The sequence below is a fragment of the Anopheles maculipalpis genome, chromosome 2RL (genome assembly GCF_943734695.1).
Source record: "Anopheles maculipalpis chromosome 2RL, idAnoMacuDA_375_x, whole genome shotgun sequence".
NCBI classification, from domain to species: Eukaryota; Metazoa; Arthropoda; class Insecta; order Diptera; family Culicidae; genus Anopheles; species Anopheles maculipalpis.
The window spans coordinates 90,685,868-90,711,551 of NC_064871.1; the positions used below are offsets into that span (position 1 = coordinate 90,685,868).

General features: G+C 44.5%; 6 protein-coding genes across 8 annotated transcripts in view; 3 read left to right on the forward strand and 3 right to left on the reverse strand.

The window, feature by feature from the left end:
* The window catches only part of LOC126568633 (coiled-coil-helix-coiled-coil-helix domain-containing protein 7), a 492,112-nt gene that overhangs the window by 446,152 nt on the left and 20,276 nt on the right, over nucleotides 1-25,684 (reverse strand). The window lies entirely within an intron of this gene.
* LOC126568053 (cyclic AMP response element-binding protein A) overlaps nucleotides 1-25,684 on the forward strand; it is a 394,830-nt gene that overhangs the window by 324,546 nt on the left and 44,600 nt on the right. The window lies entirely within an intron of this gene.
* The window catches only part of LOC126568629 (protein anon-73B1), a 793,767-nt gene that overhangs the window by 115,174 nt on the left and 652,909 nt on the right, over nucleotides 1-25,684 (reverse strand). The gene's annotated exons all lie outside the window — the stretch shown is intronic.
* On the forward strand, nucleotides 8,736-19,252 carry LOC126567621 (centromere protein F). Its single transcript, XM_050223839.1, has 9 exons — nucleotides 8,736-10,988; nucleotides 12,705-12,856; nucleotides 14,107-14,839; nucleotides 14,908-15,145; nucleotides 15,211-15,376; nucleotides 15,440-15,583; nucleotides 15,659-15,758; nucleotides 17,598-17,741; nucleotides 18,127-19,252. The coding sequence occupies exons 1-9, from the start codon at nucleotides 8,737-8,739 to the stop codon at nucleotides 19,250-19,252; spliced, it is 5,055 nt and encodes a 1,684-aa protein (XP_050079796.1). The 5' UTR covers nucleotide 8,736.
* Nucleotides 19,913-22,470, reverse strand: LOC126568597 (aldo-keto reductase family 1 member B1-like). The gene is made up of 3 exons (XM_050225096.1): nucleotides 22,384-22,470; nucleotides 20,220-21,055; nucleotides 19,913-19,996 (listed from the first exon to the last, which is right to left on the reverse strand). Exons 1-3 carry the CDS (start codon nucleotides 22,456-22,458, stop codon nucleotides 19,951-19,953), a joined length of 957 nt encoding a protein of 318 aa, XP_050081053.1. The 5' UTR covers nucleotides 22,459-22,470; the 3' UTR covers nucleotides 19,913-19,950.
* Nucleotides 24,167-25,341, forward strand: LOC126568372 (aldo-keto reductase family 1 member B1-like). Its single transcript, XM_050224837.1, has 3 exons — nucleotides 24,167-24,281; nucleotides 24,377-24,519; nucleotides 24,602-25,341. The coding sequence occupies exons 1-3, from the start codon at nucleotides 24,204-24,206 to the stop codon at nucleotides 25,338-25,340; spliced, it is 960 nt and encodes a 319-aa protein (XP_050080794.1). The 5' UTR covers nucleotides 24,167-24,203; the 3' UTR covers nucleotide 25,341.

The following is a 25,684-nucleotide window of genomic DNA, read 5'->3' on the forward strand; positions in this document are numbered from 1 at the left end:
TTCCATTTTTGCGACTGAAAAGCGTTTGACGTAGCGGCTTTGTGAGCCGGCTCGAACGATCCTTAAGGGTTGCGCAAAAGTTTGGCGAGGACTGGTGCGCAATTCGTGCAGCAGTCCCGTTTGTAACGGCTGAAACGGGGGGAGATTCATATTTTTCGTGCCTTTCAACGCCGCTCTTTTGCGGAAAAGCGACAACTGTCGGGTCAGTGCGGTCCGGTCCGGTGCCAGGTTTTAAAGGTTTCGCCTTCAGTACGTTACCGAACACGAAAACGAATTTCGCAAATGTGCAAATGTATCGCAAAAGTGTCCCAGTGTATTATTTATGTTTTTAACATGAATTGTTTTCATAATATTTCGTTTAAGGCAGCAGTGATAACTGATCGTCCAAAGGCGACTCAATAAGGTGCAATCGAACAAGTAATGCACGTGTGAAAATACAAGGTTCCCACCTTAAAGCGACCTCATTGCATAAGTGAAACGTGCCAAAAGTTAGATTTCTTTTTACGCGTTTATCAAAAGTGAGTGCGCGCGTAGGAGTGTATTGTTAGATCATCGACACGCGTACCTTAACCGAAGGAACCTACCGTTTAAAAGTGCACCTTAATCGTCGTCATCCGTCTCCCTTTCTATGCTACCCTAGCACCGAAAGGGTAGTGCCGTCTTACCACGTTTCTCGATTCAACACGGTGCGTGCGAGTGAATGTTGCCAGGATGAACTTTTTCAACCCACAAATTCCACGCTTCCTGGCACACTTGCCGGAAGACAACGACGACGAGCAGGGCGAAGAGCATCGTCAACACCGGCGACGGCAACCACCGAACAATGAAGATGAAGAGGACGATGGGGAAGAGGAAGAGGAGGAGGAGGACGAGGATGAAAATGATACTAGCGACACTGAGGACGACAGTGGAATCGCTGAGGAGACACCCACAGCGGACCACTTTGCCAATCTGAGCATAACCGATCCGCTGAGCGTGCAGAACAGTGCGTTGGACAATTTTTTTCACTACTGGTAAGTTACACACACGGGGAAAATTGTTTACCACTTAATTGAGTCTAAAGTGTAAGTGTGTTGAGTGTTAATAAATAATTTGTGTAAATAAATAATAATCTTTTAATTTTACCAAGGTCCGGTACTAGTATCGTGGAGGAATATTATAATTATATTTCAAGTATTTAAAAACGGCATGTCAACGAACAGAAAACATTTGAAACAGACATTTAAAATCAATAGTATCAAACTTGGGTTAAGTAATACGGCATTATACAGTCAAAATTAACTATAAATTAATACAAATTGGATTAAAACAATATGTTTCGCTTCATACGACTCATTCAGATGAAAAAAGGTTGCTTCGAAATTGCTAATCAAGTAAAAAAGGCATTGATAATGTGTATAATTTTTATTTAATTTAATTGAAAAATGATGGTATAGTTGTATTATGCACTGCACTGTTTATGTTCCACTGTTTCAAATTCTTATCATTCTGCAACAAGTGATTAAATGTACAATCAATTTCGTATGACAATCATTTGACAAACTGTCTGCACGGCCATGAAAAGTTATGCTTTAATGATGTCTACTCCATCCAACCAAAGTGTGCAAAAACATCTTTCGTCAAACTCTCACACGATCTCTGCGGTCGTAATGTTCCTTACGATCACTCTTACATTCTCTTCTTTTAAAATCTGTGACGTATTTCAAATGGTGATAGAGAAAAAAAGCACATCCTCTCTCAACGCCTACCCCAAAGCCCAGCCACTTCCTCTCAATCACAAACACACTCGCACTCGATCAGTACGCAGCGTGCGGACGAACGGCAAACGAAAATAAATTCACATTTCTCTCGCAGTTCGTAATGCATGTATGCGATTTTTTCCCCTACTTTTATTCTTCTGGTTACCTTTTTCTGCTTCAAATTAGTGTTGCTTTAGCGGAGCAGATTGTTCACAGCAGCGGAATTCGTTGTTTTGATTTAGTGAAATATTTAACCATCTAATTCATCAACGGCACATCGTCAGGGAGAGCTGTTGGGTGCTTTGTGCTGTCTGGGATGTGTCTTGTACCATAACAAAAAGGATGAGAAATGAAACAGAATACACAAAAAAAATTTAACTGATGCTGCTTAAAGCCAGCCACACGTAAACTGTTGATTGATTGTAGCCAAATTGCATTTGCAATTGCGAAAAAATTCACCCAATAATAGACCAGAAAACATGTCTCAAAAATCGATCGTCAAGAGGTGCTTTACGAGCGTCGATGGAATTTTTATTGAACGCCGTTTGCTCCGTAAATTTCTTATTCCACCCACACGATCAAGCTTGATCAACCATCTGGCAGGAAGGTTAAATCACATAAAACAGACAACAAAAATTTCATCCTTACCAGACGGCACTTGAACGAAAATATTTGCATTTCACTTGAGCCAGTCTTGGGCTGGTAGATGATGTGCAGATTTCTATTTCCAGCCAAGCTGCTGCAAGCGTGGATGCTAAAAAGTCTCCCATTTTGTTTGGAATGTGCCTGGAGCATCGAGACTAGAAGGGAGAAAATCAAACTATTGGGATAATGTAATTCGCACAGTTTAACCTTGAACAACGATCGGGGCCTAATTGAACTATTAAAACCCATGTGGAAATCGTAAAACTAACTCGGGAACAATAACTTCCAGTTGGTAACTGATAATTTAGACGACGCAACCTAACAGCTAGATTGGCACAAAACAAAAGCAAACCATGATGGTACCACTCGGCAAAACGTGGTCCAAGTTCAGCCAGTAAAAGCAAATTTATAGCGACATTCACTGATCATTGGAAAACGATCGAAAAATTCGCCCTCACCTTGCCATCTCGCTCTTACCAACTAGGCCAGACGGTGGGATCTACTGACAGGATTTATTGTTATTATTATAATTATTACCAGTGAGGATCGAAGATCGCATCTTCTTGCCGATCGCCCACACGCTCTTCCGGTGTGTGTTTTTTCTGGCATATCATCGTGCGCCAGCAGACTCGATCGTGATCAAAATGACGCGAGCGTTTGTGGGAATATTTATATTGACGTCAAACGTATCCGACTTTTTGGGTTGTGAATGAAAAGAAAACAGAAAAAATACGGAAGAAACATAGAGACTACAAGACAAATGAGAAGGAAAAACATTACGATCCATTCTTAAATCCACGAAAGAAACGTTGAAGCACGAACGGTACTGATTGGGGTTGGAAAAAAAGAACGCATTCTGTGTAGTGAAACCGTATGTCACCTCCGATTTATAGCTCTTTCCACGATCGGTAGAAAAAAAAGGCCCACCCTTTGCACAGATCTCGCAGCGAACGATCTCAACATATTGGCACACCCTAAAACCCGAAGGGAAAACAAAACTCCTCCACAAAACTTCACAAAACCACTTCAGCTTACGCGAGGTGGAATCATCAGTGGACAGAACTGAATGGAGGGATAGTAATGGAGCTGTAAAAACTTCACCACCTCTCCGCTGCATTCGCGTGGAAAATTGCGAACCGTACGAACATGATTACGTTACGGCGCCGGAAGGGGTCGCCGTGGAGCGAAACAAAACGTCGGACGAGATCCTTTTTGGAGAAACTGTTGGATTGGGGTGGGTGTTGCCTATGTGTACGCACTTGCACTGGTGGCCTTCGGAAGACTCGGTCCCGTGCGGGCAGAGTCAGTCTGTAGTGACAGTCGACCGTCGGCGGATCTATATCTCCCAACGGGTCCCGAGAACGGGAATATTCGTTTCATGTGTTGTCATATAAGCCGTGAACAGTTTAGTGAGAGACAGTGTGCGTGTGTGTAATACTATTCCTTCCACTTCCGGTGGGGTTATTGTGTGATCGAAACAAGTGTGTGTGTGTGTGTGTGTGTCAGTATGAGAATCTGTTGTGACATTAAGCAAAACAAAAATGAGATCGCAGGGAACGAGTTTAGGAAACGTGATCGTGTAAAGCCAATCTCTTAACCATCTGATCGTCACCAGAAGTGACATATATTTCTGCGGATTCATGATCTTAGTGAAGTGATGTTGCGTACATACGCGGCCAGGTTTTTTTTTTCTATCTTTCTTTATTTTAATTTAAAACCACAGAGACATACCGGTGACAATCGGGTCTGGTTGATGCTATTTAGACATCCTCTCATCCACTCATTAAATTTAAGAAGCTTCCTCCACCTTCAAACAGCGATGTGTCCCATATTTCTCTTACAACTGCTGGCACGCGCCCAAAAACACATCACCTACACACCTTGTTCTGTGGGACCGTTCGCTTCTTGCAGCTAATTATTACTACCATTGCGTTATGATTCTACTGGCGGAGGTTTTTTTTAAGGGAGTAGGAGGAAGACGACAAACTTTACGATTTTATAAATACGACACAACCACAATGACAACCGTGTCCGGTACGCATACATAAACAGCGAGGTAGAATTATGCTAACCAGTGAAACACCATGCGTCTCCATCGAGGATCGAATTCAAATCTTAAAGTTAGGGATAAACTTTTTTCTTCCACAATTTGAAAAGGCAATTAAATGTGTCATAAAAAAAAGATACTCTCCCGGCAACAATTGCCACAACATTCCTCCTACTGGCGAACGTAACGATCGCACACAATTGCACAATTGCATTCCTGTGTGCATTGGATACAGTTTTCCCAAGCAAAAGAAAAAAAACATCATCCGGTTGTTATTGTTCCTTTCGTTACAGAAGACGATTTTAAAGGGAGAAAGAGATGACTTGTTTTTGGGTTGGAAAATGGGAAGTGACTGACCGTTCCGTCACCAGGTTCGAAAGATGATTCATTTGACAATCGGTACTTTACATGACGGGCCATCACCCGGACGATGCTGTGTGTGTGTGTTTTTTTTTTTTTTTCGAGTGCAACTAGGCCGTTCGCGTGATCAGCCAATGGTCCTGATCGATCGCATTTCCACCGTCCACTGCAAAACGGTACGGTCAGCAGGGTAGGGAATCGTGGACGAATCTCAGTCCGAGCTATGTTTAGACGCACTAATTTTGTAACTGCACCAACCTGGTTGAAGTGTTTGGTGCGCTATCTCGAGGTGATCGTGGGCCCCACTTGCAAACAACGGACCCAAAACCGGTGAGCTCTCCTGAGACGTGTGCTATTTTGACTGTATCGTGCAGTAGGGATCGTTTGAATTTGCTGCTACAGCTAAAGGGGACGTTGCGTAAGGGCGATTTTTAAAGGGTGTTTAGGTGATGAATTTAATTTAAAAATGAGAAACATGCTGCTTGTTAAGTTGAAGTTGAGTTATTTGTTTGAAAAGGTAGGAATGCATGCCTAATTTTTAGAAAATTATGCGTTTATTTTATGTGTCCTTTCCATCGTTGATAGCAATATTCAAAATATTATGGAGAGCATTCAATTTCTTGGGGTATCAAATGGTGACTTTAGAATGAATTTATACAATTAGAGAATGAATTGCCTTCTTTTTGTCCCACATAGACAAAAGAGTTGTAGATAGCCCTAATAAAGATGCAATCTAAACTTCAATAAAAACAACACTCCGAAGCAATATCAAAGAATAATATACTCATGAGCTTTAGAAGCTTATCAAACTCTCGTTTCCTGTTTATATCATTGAATGACACCAGACCACTCACCTCAGAGCTTGTTTTTAGAAAATCTTCATAGTTACAAGAGGACTGATCGGCTAACGATAGGCTAGCGGTTCGATGACCGATGCAAAAGACCGGCACCGGTCTTTATAAGGCAGGATCCTCCCAGTGGACTCATTATCCACAGGTAGAATCAACTCAATGGATCCACGGTAGGCAGGCTTGACCTCCCGAGGTTGTAGAGATAAAGAAGGAAGATTGTGTATAAAATGGTAACAGCACCGGTCTTCATGGCATGGCATGGCAGGACTGAGCGTGGAGTCCCATCTAGAATCCTGTCTACCCGTACTCAGGATTTATTATCCAGACATGGATGTAATCGAGTGCCAGAGGAGTGTCATTAATAGCAGACAGAGACCTCTCAAGGTTTTGTTGCTAAAAATTTATTTAAAAAGCAGACGACAATAACGTTTGGCGCTTGTGATCAATTTCACTCTCGAATCGAACCACTCGAAATAATGACCGTTTATAACCTTTTTTGATTTTGTGGACTTTTGCAAAAGCAATAAAATCTTCAAATATTTCCACAATGCAATGCAATAAATTTTGTTGCACGATCGCAACTGCTAATGGTGAGTCGTACTCTGTTTATTTATGAGAAAACAAAAATAAACACGCACTGCCAATTGACATTGACAGCTTGAAGTATGATTTTGATGATAAAAACAACACCACATGTCGTACGAATCGTCTGTTGCTACAAGTTCATTCGCATTTCCAACCAATCCTCTGATCAGTATGGTTGAGATAGGCAAACACAAAATATTTAAAACAGCAACGTACGTCATTGGATGGTTTTCCCGTACATTTAACTCGATAAAATGAAACTAACATGCAAATCGGACGATCTGTTTGTGCAACGTCTTCTCGTGCTGCTTTAATGGTAACGATTTCCTGCTTCGATTGTTGATTGATTCGATTCGATAGGCAAATAAAAGTGTGACTATTCGATTCGCACGCCAATCATTTCTACCCAAACAACATCAACGCCAGTGCGGCGAGTCTAAATCCGCTCGATCGGTGGTCTTTGCTGGTGATCTCGTAGTGATAGGACTAAATTTAGTTTTTTTCCCGCGTCCCCTTGCAGAGCCTCTCTTGAATTCTCGCCCGCCAAACCGGTGCCGATACGATAAACAAACGGTTTCAAATTCGGAAACTAAAGAACGGCATTTTAGCCCCCTCTACATCCAATCTTTTGGCATGGATCTCAATGGGAGATAGTGATTTTTTGTTTGTTTATTACCACAGGCATGCTTTTTTTACGGGTAGCAGTGTTTTTTTCCCCTTCTCTCGCTCTCTCACGATGCCAGCCACAAATAGGTTGGGGTTAAAAAGTAAATAAACACGCACGTTTCCCTTGGTTTAACGCCATCATCGACAGGCCCAATTTCCCGAGTTCTTGTTCCGGATAAACGATGCGTTTCGGCGTTCTTGATGCGTCGCAAGGTACCCACTGCCACCGGTTGAGCTTGGGAAGGTGGTTGTCCTTGCAAACGTTTTGCGAAGGAAGTCCGTTTCCGTGTATTCCTACCTCTTTCACGTGCTAGATACCCTGGAAGTACGGATTTGCATTTGGGGGCAAGGCAGCTCGGTACAGAACGTGTAATGATTTAATTAAACACGATACAGAGCTTATACTGAAGCTCTACGGACGATTGTCAAGGATTTTTACGGCTCAAAGGGAACGTAGTGGATGTGATGACAGCTAGAGAAGGACAAGGCTATTTTAGTTAATCCCCTAAGCAGATTAAACATCGTTTGAAAAATGGTTCAAGGTTAAGCGGTAAGAAAAGAATCCGGAGTTGCACTACCACTGCCGAATCTCGATGGAGGCGCATGGTCGCTCACAACACTTGGCTGGTTGCGTACTGTGGATTAGCGCCTTTCTTTCGTCATATTTAATTGCGTTCGAGTAGCTCAAGAGCAGTAAAACCATTTACAAACACATTTTCATTGTTGTTTAGCATACGCTTACGATTCTTGGTTATTAATCTGCTTCAAACAACGTTGTTGTTTTGTGTTGAATGTTTGCATTAGTGTTTTACTTTTTGTTGTAAACAAACTGCATCTTGCCAATCATTCTTAAATGTGTATAATACGCTACAAATGCAAGCAATACCAAATGTTCAAACTTCAATGCGGCGATGACCAGTTGTTTCACGACACGAGCTCCACCCTTTCTGTTCTCATCTTTTCAACTTTTCATAAAGTTTGTTAGTTTTCCGTATTTCCGTATTTTTTTCTTCTTTTGTACATTGACAAGCCACTGACCACAATCCAAATCCCAACATGTACTTTTACATACTTTAACGAACGAAGAAAAGTGATCCCACTTGCCACAGCGGCTTAAAAAGATGAGTTCATTATTTATCTTCCGGGAACCAAAAAAAAAGCAACATCCCGCCGTCAATTCACCGCTGATAGATTGATTTACCACATTTGGGGGAGGATTGATCTTTCCTGCCAGCTCATTTTCCCAGCCCGTAAGTTGATGGTTGTTGACGAGAGTAGCATTAAAGAGGCGGACTCTGCACGCTACCAATGGACACGCATGGTTGCTCATGAATGACAGAAGCTTAAGATGGAGGGAATGAAAAAAAAGCCGAAGAAAAGCAAGAACGGTTTGCATATAACAAACTTCTCGCAACGTCTAGCAAACATTCGGTGGTGAACATTGTTGCGTCAGTCAGAAAAATGAGCAAAAAAAGTAATAAATCGAGGAAAAAGCGCGCGCGCTCGTTTAAACGCTACGAATGAATGACAAAAGTGAAGCAAGCGGCCGAAAAAGAAAACTTGTGGATTTTCCCATCGTTGTGCGTGACGTGCTTGCTGGTTCACTGGCTACACGTACACTAGGATGGAGTGAATGAAATGACGTTCGCTCTTACGGTAGTATCTTTCAGCTGCTGTTCCGGTGTCAGTCGCACGCTTTGTCGCAGGCAGGCAGGTGATCGTGCAAGGACTACAGTGCAAATTGAAGCTCTTTAACACGGAAAGTATAGCCCCAAATCAAAGTGATTTTTTGTAGAACAATTGGAATCGTTTCCCTTTAAAACTCCCGCCTTCGACTTCGACAATGTTTAGCTTCTTCAAACGCTCAAAGTCACAGAAAGGAAAACAAAAACAAGATAAACTGCAACTGCCACCTGAACCGCACCAGCAATCAACGGAGGAGAGCGGCCAGGAGGAGCGAGCATCGGCTAGAAATGCTCCCGAAGACGTGCGGCCGCCCGCTGAGCCGTCTGCGAAGGTTGCGTCTGATGCGTACGCAAGCGCAAACGTGTTGCAGACGGGTGCGCTAAGAAGTCATGTTGGCGACGAGGAAAACCAAACTAAAAATAGCCCAACTCGACCACCACAGCTAGCATCCGCACCAATACAGGCAGCGCTCGTTCCGATGGGAAGCGGAATTTTGGCACCCTCCCCGGAGGTTTGGGAGCCACAGGGTGCCGGAGGGCAACGGCAATTGTTGCCCTCGAAGTGGCCAACTTCGGGCGTTTCGAAGGGTGCAGACGAAGCAAACGGTTCGCACAAACTGACGGGCACGATCAGCATCGATCGAGTCAGTACGAGTGGTCCAACGCACCGGTACGGTTCGGACGCGAACGATCCGATCCGCGAAAACGAATCCTCTCGCAAGCAGCAGACGGTAGCTGCCGGGTACGACGGTAGTCGCGAAACTTCGACCAGCCGCCCGATCGATGACAGCGCTGGCCGGGCACGGGAAACGCAGCCCAACGCGACCAGTTCGAATCCGTACGCGCCACCGAGTGAAAGTGCAATGGCGAAAGGGAAAAATCGACGCCGTTATCAGCAACCACACCAGCAACAGCAGCAGCAACAGCAGCATCAACAGCATGCGAAAGCAACACAGCATCCGAATGCGCTCAAGCTGTCCCTGCCGAAAGGTGATTCCAGTGGAGGTCAGGAAGCGTCCCAAGGTAAGCCACACCTGGCAAACCTTCCCGCAGCGATGACCATCGTTACCGTCGAACCGATCAAGGTTAGAGAGAAGATAGTGGAGGCGCGGCAGGAAAGTGGAGAAGCCAAGCCCAACCTACCGGACGGTGACGTCACCAAACCCGAACCCGGTGACACCCCAAACCGAACAGCCGAACCTTTAGCGAAGACACGCACCAATGACGGCAACGAAAGCGTGGCGCTAGTATCACCGAACGCATGCGCACTACAGTTGACAGCTAGCACTAACACTAGTGGACCGCTACTCACCGATGACGACAACGTCACCGCCGAGCGACAGTTATTAAATATCAAAAATGGTTCGCCCACCACTACGTACAGCGATCCTCACGAACACAACGAACAGTCCGCCAGGGAACGGAACACAACCACACCGGCAGCTGAAGATCGTGCCCTCTGTACGTCGGAATCGACGATCCTGCCCGCCAGTAGTAAACCGGTCGCGAACCTTACCGTATCGGAGTCGAATGCCGCCAACAGGGGCGGTGCACGAGCAGAACCAACAGTAACCGAGCAGCCACCAACCATCCAGGAAATGGGCCAACAGCCAAGCCGCGAAAGCAGCGAACAACGATCCCAAACGATAGCGAGGTCCAAGTCAGCGTCACCACCGTTGCCACCGCCACGCAATCAGCGCTCGGCCTCGGTGCTTCCGGTGCTCGATCTAGAGTCGGCAGCGCGTCACAGTACCACCACAGTTGTGACGATCGTACAGGATGCTGCTGGGGACGATACTAGCGACGATCGGGATGTCTTCTACGAAGCAACAGAAACCATCGCGCCGGGCTCACCAAACGCGCAAGACGATCGACGTACTGGCTCCAGCCCCCCCGGTACACCGGAACCGATCCGAGCTAGTTTGGTGCTTAAGCTCACCGAACCGGACATCCGCAACCAACAGCGGGAAAGTCCACAAAAGAAGCAGGTTAGCTTCAAGCTAACGCAGAACGGTAGTGACGATGTGGACGTGACCAGTGTTGACAGTAGTGACGTGGACAGTGACAGTGAAGAGCAACAGCCAACCATTCAATCAGACACCACACCACGCACATACAGTGCCATTCGTACCGCATTTAGTGAGAGTAATAACGACAACCCACCGCCTTATGGCATCAGTGCGTTCGGGGGCGAACCGCGCAATAATTATATCGAGTTTCAATACGATCACAGTGCAGTGCCTGAAGTGTCGAAACCTGCGGATGGCGGTGAGGTGGACAAGTGTGCCGAAAAGGAGCAGACGACGGGTGTCCTGATCGAGGACAGTGTTACCAGCCTGCCGGATGTGGTGCAGCCGTCCGCCATTGAACCGACCACCTTCAGCACCGTTGAGAAGATCAACAGTGAAATGTAAATATCCTTCCACTCTTACTTGTGTCCTTTTATGTGGTGTTTTTGAATAAGATTAATGTGGCCTCAGATTCGCGCTGATCAAAACAGCGAAACCCGGTGTCGGTGTAGGGAACACGATCGTTAACCATAATGGCGTAGTTTCTGACTGACGTCCATATACATTTACCACCAGAATTCAACGTACGATCGTGTAAATATTTATCACAGCGAGGGAATTGCGAATTTCGGACCCACATTGCGCCTAAGAACATCTGTAGATGGCTATTTTTTCCAACTCTTTTTTTTTTTTTGGTTTCTTACGCGACTTTTGCGACGCAGCTGGTCCCTGCGTACTGTGCTGATCTTCTGTTTTACAGTGCACAGATTAAGAAATTGATGAATTTACTGCTCCGGAAATGACAGAACGGGGATCGAGGGTCGTTGAAAGTTAAACGAAAACTGTGGAAAAAATGGCAGGTGATAAAGATTGTGAGAATAATTGTTTACACATCTGCGTTTTACTTATTCCTCCTTCTCTTCGGTAAATTGTGTCGGAAATTCTCAAAAATATCTGACTCATTTCCGGTACATCGCGAGTCTTGTGCTGATTGACGTCAGTTTTCTTGGGTGCGTGGGAAAATTTGCTTTCCCAAGCACACGCTCTAGTCGTTCTTGCAGCAGATCCTTGGAAAATGAATCACAAAACTGAAATTAGGGACTACAAGCAAGCTGCTCTTTTGATGGCGTAGTTTCTAGAACGTGCCCGTGTATTAAAAACATATCAATAGCTTGTTTTGGAGGTGCTTTCATTCGAGGAAGAATGAAGTAAACCCTTTCTTTATTGTGAAGTAAACCCTACAATGATTAAACTCTGTACTTATCCACCGCTTAGCTGACCCACTTATCGAAGTGCGCAGAAAATGTGCACGCTGATCCATCTCTGACACGCTTCCATCACTCATAATGATGAAGTCCTTCTTTGTACTGAAGCGGTTTGGTCGTTGGAAGTGCACCAACGATAAAAGAATTAAACGTGCCCCCCATTTTGCAGCCGGTTTTACTGTCTCGCCTTGTAGTAGGAACAGGCCTTGGTTTGTGCGTTTTTAAGAGCTTCACTAAAAATAACCCTACCCTACCCTTCGGGTCGGGGTTCTAAGTGGTGCGCAAGGTAACCGGTGCAAGCTCACTTTGCAAAACTTCTTCCTGTGTCTGGTAAGTGACAGCACTTACTGGGTTCCGTGTGATTCGGATACTTACCAGGCGACACGGTGCCGTCAAACTGTCTGCCAATGTAAGGATTATCATCATCATTGGCTTGCTCTTCTTCGTGCTACCACACTCGCCATGCTGTTATCCGATAGCCTCGCAACAAGTTGTGAATGGTGAGATGTTGAATGAAAATTATTGAAATATTTTAATCCATTCGTTGTGGACAGTTGTGAAACGCCGGGTATCGAGCACGGCAAGCAGAAGGGAACGATGGCTTGTATTTGTTGATATACAGCCGAGAGCACAGTTTTCACCGCAGCCGAGAGCAGTGTATCGATTTATTTTCACTTGGCAACATTCCGCAACGTGATCAATCAGTCGGTGAGATCAAACAAAACGTGCTAGCGTTGATTTAATAGGACTTTTATATTAGGAGGTAACGGAGGAACTGTCAATACAATTCTTACTAATACTTTTTGAAATTATTTCTCTCTCTCTCTCTCTCCCTCGATCTCGATATTCTAGGAAGGATCTGGTCAACCAGGAATCCCGGTACAGTGCCAAACTTGAAGAGGCCGAAAAGCGTGTCAAGGAGGCGAACGTTAAGGTCTACGAACTGCAGCAGAAGCTCGATGCTGTCGAGCGGGATGCGCTGCTCAAGGAATACAACGTGGAACGTAAGTTTTAGACATTTTCCTCAGCACCATTATCACAGCACCTGATGAGCAGTTAGACACGTTGAAAAAATGGCGAAACAAATTTAAATTGATGAGCAGCACACGCTTCCAACGATGCTGTCACGCATGTTTATAGAATTCGGAAGGAAAAGCGTGGGTAGATATTTCCCACACAAGTAAAAAAAAAAACAGCTGTCTTTAAGGCAGACCCTAACCTCAGACAGATGTCAAACGCATTCGTAAATACTTCCCAGAATCGGTCGGAAGACCGACCGTTCTCGTGAACGATTCGTTCCGCTTGTTCGTGTTTATTCACCAAAAAGACGCATTCAAACGTATCAAAGTCAAAGTTGAATTAGTGTTGAATGTGTGGCTCGTTCGCTCTATCCCTCTATCGATCTTTTGAATCGCTCTAGCAACGCGCGTCATCACATTTTCAGTGCGACGCAACCACACACCGTTAGCGTGGATGCGTTATTTTTGTATGCGCATCGTTGCCGCTTTTTTCCGACCCTACTTAGCTGGTGGGCAGGGACGGGACAAAGACAAAGGCGCACACCAGCATCGCAGTCCGAATGTGTCCGCTTTGCTCTACAATTGCTATTTTGGTGCAAAGTAAACAGAAGAAGTCACGAAGAAATGGGACCACTATAGTACTCAGCAACAAAGACTTCCTGCTGACCTTGGGGGTTCTTGGAAAAGGTTCTGGTTCTTCCGCTAAATTAAGGCTGACATAGGCAAGAACGAATGACGGTGGGAATATGGAAGCATGGTTGGCAGCTAATCGATGTCAATGGCATGGGTTCATGACCTGCCTCTTCTGGTTGGACATTCTCCCAAAGAGACTGACAGCATGTTTAGCTGAAGAGTTTTAGCGGCGTAGATAGGATCGCTGCCAAGTTTAGCATGATCTTTGCGAGTTGTGAGCAGTTCATCAAACTCAACGACGTAAATTCTGGGACTTGGAAGATCTCTGCATCCGGATCGGAGAGTTGTTTAGCAGGATTTGATGCGAAACAGTATACAGCCGAAGTAGACTGTGAAACTAATGTAAAGCAGCGTAACAGCTAAGTACCCCATTGCAGTAGGCCTAGTTGCATTTCGTTTCGCCGTCACTTGTCACCAAAAAGCATGGGTTCCAGTAATTCTAAAGATTTTAAAAATTCCACCAAAGAGGGTAATTTTCATAGCTTTCCGGTCCATCAGAAATACTTCACCTTCTCGCTTCGTTTTTCTCCCATCGTCCCCAGGTCTGCAGGCGGAATTGGTGGCCGCCCTAAAGGAATGCGATGGCATACGGGCCCGGCTAACGACGCAGCAGACCGAAATGGAAACGATAAGACTGAAGGCCTCCGATCGCGAGGACGAACTTAATCTCAAGTATCAAAATTTGGAAATCGAACATTTGGAGCTAACGGAAAAGCTTGCTGAGGTACGCAAGTTGGCGCACGATCTGAACAGCCAGCTGATCGACGCAAAATCGGAAGTGGATCGGCTAAAGGAGGAACGCCAAAAGCTACTCGACGAGCGCACCGAGGAGCAGAAGGTAATGCGCGAAGCGCTGGAAGAGTCGGTGCGCGAGCGGGCACAGGTGGAAGCGAAATGGAAGCAAACTTTCGAACAGTTGCGCGATGTGAACAATGCGCGCGAGGAGGATCTGATGAAGGATTGCGAATTTACGATCCGATCGATGCAGAAGACGTGCAAGGAAAAGATGGAAACGGTGGAGAAGGAGCGCAAGCAGGCGCTGGAACAGGTGTGCCGGCTGGAAGAGTTGGCCCGGAAGCGGACGGACGAGGTGCGTCATCTGAAATCGTACGAAGCGGAAGTGGAACAGCTGCGTGGCCTGACGTACGATCAGAAGGAATCGCTCGTCACCATGACCCGACAGGTGGATAGTTTGAAGGCGGAGCTGGAAACGGCGTACAACAAGCTCGAGGAGGAGATGGTGAAGGTGCAGCAGATTAAAAACCGATGCGAATAGTAAGTAACGTCGAGATTGAAGGTTTTGTGAGTAGAAGAATGAGGTCTGTACTTTTTTTTCGTTTCAGTCAACTTTGTGAAAAGGAACGAGAGGCACTCAACCGGATAGAGATTGCACGAGGCGAAATAGCAATGCAATGGGAGGATCGACTACTTCACGAGATGAACCGACTGAAGCTGGAGTTGGAGCAGACGCACATGGAAGAGCGTACCTCTGCCATCGAGAAGCTACGCCGCGAAGCTCTGGCCGAAACGGAAGCCATGAGCCAACGGTTTAGCGAGCGCGAGAAACAACTAAAAACTGAGGTACAACTGACTCTACCAAGAAGATATTCGACTGAGACTGATCTTTTTTCTAACCCACTCTTCAGATCGAATCACTAAAAGCGAAACTCGAGCTGCAGAAGAAAACGATGGCAAATGCACAATCCGAAGCTGACCAAAAGCTACTTCAGTCCCGTATGTACGTAGAGCGTGCCGAACGGGAACACGAGCGTAAACTAGCAAAAGAAATTTCCGCGAAGGATGAAATTATTGGTAAGTACAATTTACTTACATTTTTGAACAGATCTTAATTCATTCCGTCGTTTTGTTCCACAGAAAACCTCAAGCAACAGTTTGAACAGGAAAAGAGTGCATTGGAGCGGGACTTTAGCGAACGGATTCAACAGGTACAGGAAGAGTTTGCACGTGAGATATCCGACACGACCGAGTTGATGAAGACGGCACACAAAAAGGAGCTAGGTGAGTACTATCCTGGATATTGCTAGAGCTGTTTGGGCAAAAATCTATTCCACAAATTCTTTCTCCATGTTTTAGAAACACAATGGAAAGCGCTCGTTGCGGAGAAGGAAGAAGCGCTGCATCTGATGGACAATCGAAACCGAATCAGACTTGAGGATGCTGAGAACAAAATCAGGTAAGCAGACACCATTCAAACTTCTTCTCTTCCCTGAGCTCGACCTTCCAAGATCCCACTCGTTCTCTCTTTGTATATTTTCCTCTGTGTGTTGTGTGATCGTACGTGTGTTTGTGCTGTTTTCCAACAGATGACGCTTTTTTTTTTAAAGTACCTTGTCGCTACTATGCTTTGTACAATTCGAACAGCAACCACAATCACGACTGTGAGCCGATCAAACTGTTTAAATCATGATCAAACTTTTTCTACTAACTACATTTAACAAGCTCCACATTCATTAAACATCAAGCAAAATTTTCAAATGTACATGTTTTAATCATCGTTCATTACCGAAAAAATACCAATTTAAAAAAACAACCCGTTCCTTTCGAGCAGCATTCCTTTGTGGCGGTTTCGAAGGAAGATGGCGGATTTTACAATAACAAACAAACAAACAAAAAATGAGAGAAAATAGAAATTAGAAAACTTTTCCGTTGGATGTCATTTTTTTCATTTCTTTTCACCTTTTTTTGTATCTTAACGTTTTGTGTTCATTCTCATGCTCTGTAATAGATTTTTGGTACATTGCACAATCGTTACTCCTTATCTCTTCTCCCTTACCAATTGTCACAGTTTCCTTCTTTTTTGTGTAATCATGTGACTTGTTTCTTGATGTGTGCAACACTCATCTTATCTTCTCCACTGCATTCATCATTGTGATAATGTTTGTTTGTTTCTATTTTCTCTCTTTCTTTTCTTTTCTCTCTCTCTTTATCGTTTTATCCCTACGGTTTCCATTTACTTACATTTTTCTTTAATTCTCTCGGTAATAAACGATGTCTTAAAATATGTACTTTTGCTTTTGTTGAAAAAAATTGTTCCGTTTTTGGTATTCACTTTTGCTCTCTAACGGTCACAGTGTTGCTGGCAACTCATTTCAACACGCAGAAGGCAAGCAGGAGCAAATGCATCATGCTGTGCGTAATCCACTGATACAGCTAATACTGCTGCTAGTGCAACTGGTGAAAGGAGCGTATCCGTTGTTACCCTCGATGGTATTCTACCAGCAGACACATTCCTTACCGTTGGCATCGGCCGTGCTATTGCTAACGTTTGGGCTGATCATCTACTGTCAGCTACGAATCGTTGCTCACCATTAAAGCGCTAAAGTTAGCTGCTAGTTCAGCGCTTTATAAGCGATGCAGGTGCCCTGCATCACACAATAAGGAAACCTAGCTCGTTGAGTGATCCCTAAAGTTTGCAGTGATGAAAAATGTTCTATTCCTTCCAAAATCTCTACCATCTATTGGCATTTATCCGTATTTTACACACGCCTTCTGTTCTTTATATACACTGCCTTGTTATTGAATTAGCATTTACCTGTTTGTTGTGTGAGTCTAGTAAATAGCTTACGCCCTCGTTTGTATTGCGCAAACCATTTGCGTCCATGTTGTAAGCGCAAAAATGTGGCTGTTAAAGTGTGAACTCCATTTGCCAATAAATAATCGAACTTAAAAACGTTACCGAAACGCCTGACTGTTGATACAGCCATCAACCTTATGCACCCAAACCCATGATCTTGCCATGTTATTGCATCCGTTATTAATTACCTGCATCAATCGCGTTTTTCAACACGTTTTTTTTATCTAAAACCTGCCTTTTAAAAAACGTCCCCTATCAAACACTTCTTATATTCGCACCCTTCAACCGTTGTTTCAAACATCCACCCAAAATTTCCACCTTTGACTTTTCTTTGGTCTCTGTTTCGTTCGTTTTCGTTTTCGACCTAACCGTTCGCTCGATTCACTTTCGAAAAAAAAAACCCAAAAACCAAAAAACCGAACCCATCCATCCCAACAGAGAACTCACGACCGGCCATCAGCGGCAGCTAAAGGATCTGCAGGACGAGCATAGCTTCGTGGTGCAAAGTCTGGAAACGCGGGACACGAAAAACGCACAAGAAATTCAAACGCTCCATAAAAAGTGCCGCTGCCTAACGAGTCTGTAAGTTGTTGCCAGTAGTTAGTTATGTTGTCATTTAAAAACTGCATTCTGTGTTGGATTTTCGGAGTCCATTTTCATCATTACCCATCATTCAAAGCACGATTATTGGGCTTGAGAAGAAGCAAAAATACATCCATTAGTGACATTGTATGTGTACATAGTATCATCATACTTACATTTCATGCATTCTGTTGCACGGCTCGTAATAGACCTGTTACACACTCTTTATGCCTTTTACACAAAAGGGTCGTTACTTGTTGACTTTTAAGTAGACTTAGGAAGACTTAAGACTTAGGAAACTGTTCCAAGAGTTTTAGTGATTAGCCCTTCAACGCCTATTCCACATTGACGTTCTTATTATGTGTCTTTATTCTTTCCAAAATAGTTTCGAAGAGATGCGTCTCCGCTACGAGCGACGCGAGCCACGCATGGAGGACCTGCAGCAGATTGAAGAGCTGAAGCTCGTGATCGAGTCACAGGAACGTGACTTACGGCAGCTGACCGAACAGTTGCGAGAATTGCAAATGCAGCAAATGCAGCACGATCACCATCCACCACAAACGCCACGCCGTTCGAAGCCAAATCGGGGCAAACAGCAAAAACAACAGCAGCAGACCGGTAACAACACCAGACAACAGCAGCAACCTCAGGGTAGTAAACAGCAACAGAAGAAAGGACGTCCTCAAAGTTCTCCCGTAGAATCGCAACCAAATACTGACAATCTGTTCGAAGAGGATCATCGAGAAGTTGACGAGGAGATCGAGTACGTAGAGTCAGAAACTGCAGATGTTCCTCAGGTCGTTCTAGTTCCACCCTCTCAAGTGATACCCCCCATGGTACATCGGTCGCAGTGTGAGGTGATCTACGAGGAGAATGAAGCTGATATACTGCGCGAAGAAGAAGAGGAAGCAGCACAACTAGTCGAAGAACAGCTTCAGCAGCAGCTAGAGCAGGAAGAGAATGTTGAGGACCAGCCGAATCCGGAAAATGAGGAACCGGTTGTAGAGGTGGAGCAGGACGATAAGTTAACGGTGGTGGATGTCCCCGAGTCTGCGATACAAACCGAAGATCGAGTAATACATTCGACCACTCCGACAATCATTGAAGAAATCGATATGGACGACATGTCAGAGCAGCACAACAGCAACGAACAATCGTCGAAAGATTGCTGTTCAACCGAAGCCACAAAGTCGATCATTGTTGTACCGATCGAAAACGTAACCGAACCAATCGCCCAACGTCCGCGTGCATCTTCAACGCCAAGAATTATCATTACCGATGACGAGAAGGATACCGATGCTGTGGACCTGGAGAGTATTGTGGTGGAGATATCCGAAGAAGGTTCACCCGCAGTGATTGAACTTGCGCCCGTTTTCGCCAAACCCTATCCAGCTCCAACGAATCTAGCATCCGAAACCGTCGGAGACAGTGTACAGACGGTTCCCGCTGGTACAGAGGTATCGGTAGTACATCTGCCAGAAGGAACCTCGCCCGAAGCGGGCAATCCGTAGACTGGTGGGATTGGATTCAAATCGTTCTCTTTGTTCCCTAGGTACGGCTTCTCGTACGCTCTATTTCTAGTTCCATGTGGAAATGTATTATCTTTTTTGACCATTGAACATATATTACTTGTTGGCTAGCAGCAGCAGCATGTATAAGAAACACTCCATAATTATTTTCGTTCGGATCGGACGAATATGCGCTTGGTGTCGTCGGCCACAGTTTTGCTTAAGCTAATAAGTGATTTGATTTCCATCGTCTACCGGTCCTGGTGGGTAGTATGAAAAGGGGGAAAATATCACTATTGATATCTTCCAACGTTTTATGGTTAGCTTGTCCTAGCGAAAGTCGCTACTAGTTATTGCTGTTATTATTATTATCTTATTTTAATTTCGCTAATTAGATTTGCTCTTCTTCCGGTACTGTACATATAGCTATTAACTTGCCTGCAAATTGTAAACGTCTCCTTTGGGATGTACCACAGAGCAAGGTCGACAGATCAACGTAATTCAATAGTAATTAATAAACGAAAAGTTCAAACAACGTATACAAATTAGCCGTTTGTTTTTTTTTTTTCTTTGCATGGCATTCGAAATGGAAAATAAACAACGATTTTGTACGCTCTACATACAAAGGTGATTTATTAACCGATTTAAAGATGTTTTACGCAATGATGCTTTCAATTTCAAATTCACAGTGATGTAACAAGTTAAAACTCGTCGTTCTCGAACGGATGATGCGGATGTCCGGTAGCACTGTATAGGGAAATGGAAATAAAAAATGGATTACTAACAAGGTCATAGATCGAACACATTATCAAAGCTCAATTAAGCATAAGATGGTTAGTACCGAAAATTAAACTAAATTGCCGTTTAATAGCACACCATTAGTAGCGGCCATTTTTTTTTTTCTTCTAACAGATAACCCTATCCCATGCGTGGTGATAAGAAACGAACGACTGAACTCCATATTACTCACCTCGCAATCGGCACCAAGCGTCCATTGCAGTCGAACGAATCGATCAGTGCCACATCGTCCTTCGTTAGCTCGAAATCAAACACATCAAAGTTGGACGCGATGCGCGACTTCGTTACCGACTTCGGAATGACCACATGGCCCCGTTGAATCTGATAGCGGATAAGAATTTGGGCAGGCGTTTTGCTGTACTTCTTCGCCAGCTCCACCAGCTTCGGATCCTCCATCAGCTGCGGATCGTCCGGCTTCGCCCAAGGACGGTTCGGTGAGCCGAGCGGACTGTACGCCGTAATTACCAGCCCGCGCTCGGCACAGAACGGCGACAGTTTGCTCTGCGTCAGATAAGGATGGCATTCGATCTGGTTGGTAACTGGCTTAATCGTTGCCGCTGCCAGCACACGCTCCACCTGCTTCGAGTTGCAGTTGGAAATGCCGATGCTTTTCACCAGCCCGAGCCCAACGAGCTTTTCCATCGCTTTGTACGTATCGACGTAATCCACATCGGAGTAAGCCGTTTTACCGTTCTCGTCCTGCGGGAACAGTTCCGGGCCCTCGCGGTAACCCATCGGCCAGTGGATCAGGTACAGATCGATGTACTCCAAACCGAGGTTCTTCAGCGTCGTACGGCAAGCACCTTCGACCAGCTCTGGCCGGTGGAAAGTGTTCCACAGTTTGCTGGTGATGAAGAGATCCTCGCGCTTCACGACTCCCTCGTCGATTTTGGCTTTTACACCTTCGCCCACCTCGTGCTCGTTTTGGTAAACGTGGGCACAATCGATATGGCGGTACCCGATATCGATGGCATCCTTTACAGCCTGGGCAACCTCACCCGGGGGAGACTGGAACAGAAAATAGGATAATAAGAAATATATCACTTTATTCAGCTTTGCTCATTTTAGTATAAACACTCTTTTTTCTGCGTGGCAGCTTCTAAGCTTTTTAACGGCGATATTTGTGTGCAATGACATCATGGCATTCTTTTGACTATTGTGCAAGACATTCTTGTAACAAAAAAAAACTCATCGTCCATGAGAAAACCATAACTCAAAATGAGCAGTAGATGGCATTTGTAAAATTAGATATCATTCCGACGATTACAACTGAGGCATTATATCCGCTCACAACCGACTTTGGTAGGAATCAGTAAAATAGTTATCCAATCATTTTACAGCTGAGCCAGAGTAGGAAATAAACGAAAAGTTTCAAAAAAGAGTTTGGGACAATCTTGGCGAAGGTACCATTCGACAGCCATGAGGAATATAGAGGCAAATGTGGTTTCAGAAAATCAAAGCCTTCATAAATTAACGGAAAAAATAGCCATGACACCACTCGAGTGGCCCATTTTTTCTTGCTTTTCAAAGGTAGAATTCAAGAAAAATTCAATCAATTGAGTTATCGGTCGTAGTTTTATGTTCCACTTGGGTTAACGACCTTCTTAGGTCACATCGGCCATCATATGGCTTACTAAACTTGCTAATACACGCCTATAATACACGCCACGTAGTTGGATAGTCTATCCTTGCTACGGTGGAACGATCTTGATGAGATTTGAACCCCGTTGGTAGTGCCCTGTGAAGGCCGGTAGCCGTTGTCTCATCACCACCGGACAGCCCCGTAGTTTTATGTATAAAATTCAAATAAATCATTTACATTTACACTACGTTGTACACAGAAGGGTTAACGACGACAAAAGCCGGTCGGCGCACACCGGTATTGGTGTAGTAGCCCTTTATGTTTACACACACGCACTAGTGCAGCACAGGAAGCCGCGAATGTTGTGCTGTTGTTTAGTGAGCAATCAAAGTAAACTGGAAAATAATCTACAGCTGTCTCCTTCAACCGACCGCTTTTGCTTGCATTACTTCACATTTGCAATGTCATTCAAATGCTCCACACTTCATGGCCTACCCTTTTTTGTTGTTCAGAGCATCCCTAGCTATGCAATCAATCGATGTAAAGAAGTTGGACGGATAGCGACATAAAGGTAAACATTCAACGAGTTGAGATAGACATTCGTTAAATAATTGAACAATCAAATCGATAGTGTGGTGCACCATGGAGCTTCTTTGTAGTTTCATCGATTTCCGACCACCAATTGGAACTGCACTGGTTGAATTATGTAATTTCGGAACACCAAGCGTAGGAGGCAGTACCCTCCAATACTTACGCCCCAAGTTCCCAAACCGAGGATGGGCATTTTTTGCCCGTTGTTCAGCGTCACAAATGGAACCTTCGATGCCATTACGATGCCAGGTAACACACACGCACACTTAACACTGATAGAAAAGCACCAACAATCTACAAGGGAACCACGTAAGGGAACGTCCTACGCGCTTCAACACCGAACAACAATTGAAACAACCGGCGAACGGACGGGCAAGTTTTATACAATACAACACGCTTATCTCACACACGGGGCCACGAGATAATGATGCCGAACGTTGGTAGCGAGTTCTCAAAGCTCAAAGACTCTCCAAGCACTCACACACAAACGGTGGCAATTGATTTAGTTTGCGTGTGGAATAAATGCGTGTGTAATTCGATACTCGCGGGCTGTTCGCTGCTACGCATCTAGACCGTCAACAGTCCAATCAATAATTTCGTTCCGCTAAAATAAGCGCGCGCGTACAAACACACACATAAACGTACAGGGGTTGAAACGCCCTTACGCACACAAGGTTGCCGATCGTAGAAAGGGGTTTGTTTTGCGTAAAATACGCAATGGCTTGCGATTAGAGCTTGGCGTGAAGGGAAAAACTGGGAGGACGTCATCGTTAATCTCTAAAAAGTTTAAAAATAAAATATTGATCCATTTGTGTTCTTCATTGTACCATTTCAGTCTATCTATTTATTGCCCAGTTCCTTCTTTTTTCCAGTCTTGGTCAGACCACCTTTTTTCTCTGTATCTCCCACAATCATACCCCGAAAGGAAATTCGATCCCGTAGTTAGATTAGAGACCTCTTGCTGGCCAGCCTAAAGACGCATCATAAAAAAAGAAGAACAGCCAAATGTTACACATTGTCGAAGGGTGCTGTTGGTATCACTATCGATGTTTTACCATTTCCGATAAGACACCGGCGATCAAACCTTCGCATTATAAGGTTACAACGATCATCATCGTGCTGTGCGTGTGTTCGTACATACACATACGTTGTGAAATAGTAAGATTTTCCAGGCTTTTCTTTGATTACTAACAATCCGAACAATTCGAAAACGTTCATTGTACATTTTGAACCATATTTGAACGGTTATTCGTGCGCAACACGTGGTTTTGTGTTTTCCAAACACGTGCTTGATGACAGTTAGAAAATATTTGAATTTTTATTTTAGTATTGAATTGCAACATTTTTCAAGGCTTTTTTGAACATGTAATAAGAAGGGGAAATATACTACAAATGAATAATTTGAATCATTTCGGGAAATAGTGTTTTGAAATTGCAATTTTTTAGCAACACATCGTATAACAGTTATGTAGCTAAGCCGCTATCAACTAACAATCGCATGGATGACACACTACTGCGGTTGTGGATATTTATTTTAATTCCTTTATTGAAAAAGGAAATAGCTATCACTGAAGAATGACTGTTAATTTTATAAACAACTAAAAAAATCCTATTTTTGCGATGCATTTTTCCTTTGTAGAAATCCAATCATCTTCGACATTCTCTACCGAAGAGCGACAGCGGATCTACGCGAGAGATTAGATGATCTGCTCTAATCAATACGGGGGGCGATTTAAATGGGTGTGCTAAACTTCTATGCTCTCCTGTCGAGTCGGGTCTCCCACTCTCCGGCATAATGGACTATTTATATAAACAGACCATATACGCACGATCTTCCTCATCGGAGCGCTTCAGTTTGTGTTTAGCCAGCGCTCTCGAAACCAGTCTCTTTTGAGATAATCAAAGAAGAAGCCGGTGCATTGTAACAGCCAAAACAGTCCACAAAAGGTTTCCATTTTTCCATCAACTTAGAAGCAATAAAGCATGGCTTGTACCGTGGTTCCGAATGCCATTTTTAAGAACGGCAACAGCATCCCCATGTTCGGATTGGGTACCTGGAACGTAAGTATATTGCGCTGCAGATGGTAGAAAAGGCATACACACACACAGCTCGGTGATGTTGGCATTTTTTTTGTTTGCTCTTATTTTTCCTACAGTCTCCCCCGGGACAGGTTGCGCAGGCGGTGAAGGATGCCATTGACGTCGGCTATCGGCACATCGACTGTGCTCATGTGTACCAAAACGAGCATGAAGTTGGCGAAGGGATAGCGGCAAAGATTGCTGAAGGTGTCGTGAAGAGGTATGGAAAATAGATTAAGCTAGACAGATTCTCTTTGGACGGACCATTCATTCCATTTTTCCATTTCCGTTTTGCCCATCAGAGAGGATCTCTTCGTGACGAGTAAGCTGTGGAACACCTTCCACCGCCCGGATTTAGTTGAAGGTGCCTGTAAAACTACGCTGAAAAATCTCAAACTAGATTATCTCGATCTGTACCTAATCCACTGGCCGGTGGGCTATAAGGAAGGATCGGAGCTGTTCCCAATGGGTCCGGATGGTAAAACTTTCCTCTTTTCGGACGCCGATTACGTAGACACGTGGCCCGAAATGGAGAAGCTCGTCGATGCCGGGTTGGTGCGAAACATTGGTCTGTCCAACTTTAACGCCAAGCAGGTGCAGCGCGTGCTAGACATTGCACGGATCGCGCCGGTAACGAATCAAATCGAGTGCCATCCTTATCTACACCAGTCCAAGATTACTTCGTTCTGTGCTGCGAACGGTATCATCGTAACGGCCTACAGTCCACTCGGTTCGCCAGCTCGACCCTGGGTGAAAGCGGACGACCCAGTACTTATGGATGATGCGGTGGTGGGAGAGCTTGCCAAAAAGTATGACAAAACTACTGCCCAAATTTTGATTCGCTACCAGATCCAGCTGGGACACGTCGTTATTCCAAAGTCGGTGACGAAGGAACGAATTGTGTCGAACTTTGATGTGTTTAGCTTCCAGCTGGATGAAGAAGACATGAAACGGTTGGCTGGATTGGAAAGAAATGGGCGCATCTGTCCGGAATCGAGCGCATTTGGACATCCGCATCATCCGTTCGAGAAGGAAGAATAGAGAGTTGAATTTTCTAGCTGGAATTTGAAAATAATAAACGCAAATGCTTGGTTTTAAAATAATTTGAAATGATGCTTTTTTTGTTATACAAACTGTTCTACTGCAAGCCCTTGATTTGTGCTAAATATCACACGCTAACTTGGATGCACCAAACGAGCATCATTAGTAAGCCTGTACTAACAAAGCCAAGCAATGCAAACAAGAAGAAAGGTTCCTCATGTACTTTAGCGGACATCTAGAAACGTCTCAGATTGTATTCCAATTTTATGCCTATTCATGCTGATAATAGCATCTCCCTACGCTAAGCGTAAAACCACAATAAGCGTATCATTCGGGTTCGTTCG

Bases quoted from the DNA above. Each gene is read 5' to 3' on its own strand.
- LOC126567621 (XM_050223839.1), top strand. From the start codon at position 8,737: ATGTTTAGCTTCTTCAAACGCTCAAAGTCACAGAAAGGAAAACAAAAA. The intron at 10,989-12,704 runs GTAAATATCCTT...TCGATATTCTAG, and splicing joins GAGAAGATCAACAGTGAAAT to GAAGGATCTGGTCAACCAGG. The intron at 14,840-14,907 runs GTAAGTAACGTC...TTTTCGTTTCAG, and splicing joins ATTAAAAACCGATGCGAATA to TCAACTTTGTGAAAAGGAAC.
- LOC126568597 (XM_050225096.1), bottom strand. From the start codon at position 22,458: ATGGCATCGAAGGTTCCATTTGTGACGCTGAACAACGGGCAAAAAATG. The intron at 21,056-22,383 runs GTAAGTATTGGA...TTTCTGTTCCAG, and splicing joins TCGGTTTGGGAACTTGGGGC to TCTCCCCCGGGTGAGGTTGC. The intron at 19,997-20,219 runs GTGAGTAATATG...TTCCCTATACAG, and splicing joins CGCTTGGTGCCGATTGCGAG to TGCTACCGGACATCCGCATC.
- LOC126568372 (XM_050224837.1), top strand. From the start codon at position 24,204: ATGGCTTGTACCGTGGTTCCGAATGCCATTTTTAAGAACGGCAACAGC. The intron at 24,282-24,376 runs GTAAGTATATTG...TTTTTCCTACAG, and splicing joins TCGGATTGGGTACCTGGAAC to TCTCCCCCGGGACAGGTTGC. The intron at 24,520-24,601 runs GTATGGAAAATA...TTTGCCCATCAG, and splicing joins GCTGAAGGTGTCGTGAAGAG to AGAGGATCTCTTCGTGACGA.